This window comes from Vicia villosa, linkage group LG1 (genome assembly GCF_029867415.1).
Source record: "Vicia villosa cultivar HV-30 ecotype Madison, WI linkage group LG1, Vvil1.0, whole genome shotgun sequence".
Taxonomy (NCBI): domain Eukaryota; kingdom Viridiplantae; phylum Streptophyta; class Magnoliopsida; order Fabales; family Fabaceae; genus Vicia; species Vicia villosa.
Genome location: NC_081180.1, coordinates 161,436,622 through 161,442,092, shown reverse-complemented (window position 1 = coordinate 161,442,092; position 5,471 = coordinate 161,436,622). Strand labels below are relative to the sequence as shown.

Sequence of the window (5,471 nt, the reverse complement as noted above, 5' to 3'; positions counted from 1 at the left end):
ACTATACACCACTCACACCGGGAGACTATTGCCTTCGACCTCATTTCATATTACTCTGGATGACTGGCATGTGGGAGTAATTTGATGTACATATATCTGTCGGAGCGATGCATGTGTCAGTTTGGATTTGTTCAGATCATTCAATGTTTCCTCTTCGTGGTTGTTCCTATCAAATCGTTCGCACACATCTAGATGACATACTGGCAGTTACAAGAGTCATTTGATACCAGAGGAGTATCATAGTATGTTAGCCACAAATTAATGGCATTATGCTGAGGGTTATATGACTTGCTTCTATTTTGTGTCACACCCTACCATGACACCAGACACTCCTTGACGTCCACCTAAGCATGCTCATGAGGAGATCCTGGAGAATGAAAAGACCAGATATGATCATGTCATTGATGTGTTGCCGATCTGTTCAAATATCATGCGGATTACATATGAGGACATAGAGTTTGGATTGTTTGAGAGAGGTGGTGATGATGCGATTGCCCTAGCACGTTCCATTTTTACTAAGAAAGGATGACTTGGGTTACCGGCGACAAAGGAGGAGCCAGGGGTTAGGATTAGGCATACACATTAGGTTGTTCATTTTTGTATATTTTTGGATGTTTTACTAGTATTTTCCATACTTTGAGAATTATGTTTGTAATATTTTGAGATGTTTTATTAATTAATGCGTTACCTTATTTTGAGATCTTGATGTTTGAATCAAATTAAGGATTATAACATTGTTAGTCGGATTAAAAAGAAAAGTACAAACTTAGACAATATTTATTCCCACAATGCATGCAGGGAAAATTTCGGAGATGCATCTTCGAATTCACCTCAGAAATATTCGAAGATGCATCTGTGAATCAAATTTTGGCAAAAATGATTCATGGCGCGTTTAGAGATGTATCTCCGAATATTTCTAAGGGCAATTTTGGGTTTTCAGACGTGTGACCCACACCATAAGGGTGAGAAAAGAATATGCTTAATAAAAATATGAAAAGAAAATCCTCCGAAAAAGCTTGGACGTGTCGAGCATAAGCCTTTCCAACGATAGAAAAGGTAGGTGATAATTTTAGGGAAATGGTCTTTCCGCTCTTAAATGAGCATACTACACCCTTGAAAACTCGAATTTACCATTCCTACGCTCAGAGATGCATCTCCGGACGCACCTAAAATGTATACGGAGTTACATCTCCAAACCAAATTTAAATAGAACAAGGGTTTCTCAGCAATTTCGTCTTAGATTTGTGTGAAAAAGGTGTGTCCGAAGTATCTCCGAACACTAAAGACATTTGAGACTTTTTATGGTAGTATAGTATCAGATAATTCGAACATCCTCTAATTTTGGATTTCTATACAGAAGCTAGGATATTTTAATCGGTACTTAAGTGCGTGTTTGAGAATCCAGATAATTTGCAATTCTCGTGATCAAGAATCGTGCTATGAATAATGTGTTTCATTTCATGAGCAATTCCACCACATAAAACAATCAATTACAACTTGTATAAAAAAATTGTACATAACCAGATTAACTTTCAATCCATTAATTTACTCTTATATTAGAAATTTATGGAAGAGTCCTGAAATAATATCTTCTGTCAAAATGAAAACAGGATCAATTCTGTCATAAGATACAAAATTTCACAAGATATTTCAACTTTGCTATAACCCGAGACTCAGAGAAAAACACCATAAATAACACAAATAGTATTAACATCTATAAGCCTATATCTTGGAGTATGCTGTAAGGAATATGAAACTTGCATCTGACTATCAAACTCCCCTCCTGCTTCGAGGAGGAGTACCAGAACCGAGGCGAGAGCTTTGTACCGTCTGCGTATTCGGCTTAAAGTTTTGAGAAGCAAGGTAGCTCAAAGCTGTCACAACATCGGCTATAACTGGACGCATATTCGCCTGCTCCTGAACACACATTGCTGCAACTGCAAGGGCTTGGTATATCCCTCTTGAAGGATACTGGCCTTGCAGCATTGGATCAGCCATTTGCGTGAATTTTCTTCGATCTTTAAACAAAGGCCTAGCCTGCAATCGAACGAGCAATATTATCTGTCACAAACTTTCTACTCAATTTTTAAAATCATAGTTTGATATATAAATGCTTGTTAGAGTTTATAGGATATGTAGAACTTCTATCGCTAACTTCATTAGAATATCCCGATAAAAGGAATTTAATTTTACGAGAAGAACTTATTGACAAGGGAAAAATAAAAAAGAGGATGATTGTAAATCTTACCCATGCAACAAGATTCTGCTCGGCTGCACATTTTGAATTGTCAATCGCTTTCCTTCCGGTAATTATTTCTAGAAGAACGACACCAAAACTATAAACATCTGATTTCAGAGTTAGTTGACCTGTCATTGCATACTCTGGAGCACAATATCCGTAGGTTCCCATAACCCTTGTTGATACATGGGTGTTTTCCCCGACGGGGCCAACTTTAGCCAAACCAAAATCAGATAACTTAGGATGATACCCTTCACCAAGCAAAATGTTGGAGCATTTTAAATCTCGGTATATGACGGGAGGGTTAGCTTTATCATGTAGATATTCCAACCCTTTTGCTGCCCCGGCAGCTATTTTCATTCTCGTGTTCCAGTCAAGTCGTTTCTTGCCAAGAGAAACATCTGCAAATCAAACATATGTCTCCAAAATCAAAAAAAGATAATACGGCAAAATTAGAAAAGAGAAAAGATACGTATGACATGCAAATTTGAAATATTGATATACCATGTAAGTGGTCTTCCAAGGATCCTAATGGCATATATTCGTAAACTAGAAGCCTTTGATCTCCATCAGCACAATAACCAATCAGGTTGACAAGGTTAGGGTGGTGAAGAAGACTTAACATCAACACTTCAACAAGAAATTCTCTATTCCCCTGTAGCCCGTTTCGGTCAAGTTGCTTAATTGCAACGGTCTGCATTCAATTCAACATAAGAAAATATTAAGTCTTTTTTGTCAACTCTAAACGAACAAGTTTAAAGCTCGGGAAAAACAAAATAATAATGAGAAACATATTCACCTGGTTAACAGATTCCAAATGCCCTTTGTACACTCTGCCAAAGCCTCCCTCGCCCAGAAGACATTCTGCTCTAAAATTTCTAGTAGCAACTGCTAACTCACGGAAAGGGAACGTTTGTGCGGCAATGTGTTCAGAGTCGCCATTTTTAGAGGAACTTCTGGAATTCACAGATGAGTTCTTCTTTAATTTCCCTGCACTCAATTCCACAGAATAATGACTTAAATAGAGCGAAGCACAAATCATAGCAGGTTTAAAGTTCACATCTAAAACCAATTCATGTTATTGCATGTGGCCTGATGTAGTTTCCAATTCACAGAAGGAATACAAAACTGATTTTGCCTCAAAAAGGGATAACCCAGTGATACAAAGCTACTGCCATGGCAGAGACCTGAAAAGGGTTGGACCCGTACTAGTTGAAAAAGGACAAACTTTGACTTATTGATTCGACTATCAAGAGACGATTTTCCAATAGCAAAGAAGAACATCTCAAGAGTCCTTATCTCTCTAATTACTCACTGCAAGTGGGAGTTGAAACAGTTTGATGTTAGAAGTCCTTCCTTCATGGAGATTTTTAGGAGAGGGTTATTAGCTATGAAGCACTGACACCACTAAGAATGGGCATGTTGCAGTGTCCGACACTTGTATGACACATGTACAACATGTGTCGGAAAAGTCACACAGTCCCAAAAGGATTGTTTTTTTCTTCACTTCGACACTCACACTCATACATCATGTATCGGACAATTCAGGCAAATGTTTCAAATAGATTTGCCACCCTATCCACAAAATATTCAAAAGATACCTCTAATTCCATAATTTTCCTATTTATACAAATACTTACCTAATTAAACAAATAACCAACTAACCAACTCACCTAACTAATTCTCCTAATCTATATCTTAACATACACCTTTACATCAATTAATTCTCGAAAAACCACATTCCATTTTCATTCAACTTTTATTAGCTTAGACTATCATGTGCTGTGAATTAGAGTTTTACTTGAATCAATCAATTCCCAATCTAAGGCTAAACCCAACAAAACCAAAAATGCACAAAATCTACAAATTGGGAAAACTAACACAACTTCTTAAAATCCAACACATCACACAAACATAAAATACCCCAAATAAAACATGAAACAAACTAGATCATGTTATGACAAAGACAGGTATATCACAAATCATGGATCAATTTTTTTCCTTCTTCCCAACACAAACAAAATCAACACGACCACCTACCCGGGTTGGCTTTGATCGAATCCCGCATATCTTGCTCTTCCTCCAATTTCTTCTTAATCTTCTTCTTAGTGTTGGAACTTCCAGAACATGGAATCCAACCCATTTGATTTTCCTCTTCTCTTTCAAAGAAAAAACCAAATGGGTATCCAAAGAATGAAAAAGAATTCACAGATCACTCAAAATTCGTAAGAAAGGGAATAACTTTTTTTCTTCTCTTTGTCTCTCTCTCTCTCACTTGATGTTATTTTCAAATCGTGTCTTTATGTGACTATGTCACTTTGAATTGGTCTACGGCCGTTAAATTATTGTTGTTAGTAACTTATTGTCAACAGTGAAAAAAAGTGATTTTTTTGGAAGTGATTTTTAGTATATTTAAGGGTGAATTTTCGTCATTGGTTTCTTTATTGTCGGAAAAACGAGACAGCATCATTGGTTTTTTTGGTTTAGTTGTGTTTCACTGGATCCAGGGAGAAACAGAGTTTAAGATCTATAAACGATGTCGTTTTGGTGTTGAATAAATAATTGCATTTTGGACCCATGTATGTCTTGTTACTCACTTCTATCAATTGTTTATATGAGTGGAATCTGATAACATGATTGCTACTCAGCACTACTTTCATGACAGGACCTCCTATTTTTAGTAAGTAATCAATTGAACTATAAGTTTTGTAAAGAAGAAATAAGAAGAAAGAAATCATTCGTCCCCCATCCCATTTTGTTCATAATGTTTCACAACTTCTATACATGAATTAAGAAATATGAGTTATAACTTTAATACATGGATTAAGAATTATCAATAATCTTTTATACAAAATTTGTATGCTTAGTTTTTTCTCTGTAGTGAAATCAAATATCAAAGTTTATTGATTAGTCAAGATGTAGAGTTTGTGGATGGTTTGAGTTTTTGATGTGGTAGAAAGGAGGTTGAGCTGCAATGTTAGCACTTTAACCTTTAAATATGTATGAGGGTGAAAATTTGTGTAAGAAAACGAGAATTAATTTGAATATATGATAAATTGTGCGCTTTCCTTCTTAAATATGAGAAGCGATTAGCAACTGAAAGTGTCACGGTCGGCCGTCAAATTGATATGGACGACTAGCAAAGTTCTCGCGTGTGGATTTGTCTACTCAGAGGGAAAAAGAGACTACGTATTTTGCATTTCGTCTTTCTTATTTTGCAATTGGATCTTTG

The 5,471-nt window shown here is 36.2% G+C and overlaps 1 protein-coding gene across 1 annotated transcript; it reads right to left on the bottom strand.

Moving 5' to 3' along the window:
* Positions 1–1,530: 1,530 nt before the first annotated feature.
* LOC131644545 (probable serine/threonine-protein kinase PBL7) lies at positions 1,531–4,606 on the bottom strand. Its single transcript, XM_058915073.1, has 5 exons — positions 4,280–4,606; positions 3,039–3,229; positions 2,744–2,933; positions 2,249–2,640; positions 1,531–2,037 (listed from the first exon to the last, which is right to left on the bottom strand). Exons 1-5 carry the CDS (start codon positions 4,380–4,382, stop codon positions 1,771–1,773), a joined length of 1,143 nt encoding a protein of 380 aa, XP_058771056.1. The 5' UTR covers positions 4,383–4,606; the 3' UTR covers positions 1,531–1,770.
* Between the last annotated feature and the right edge of the window lie 865 nt (positions 4,607–5,471).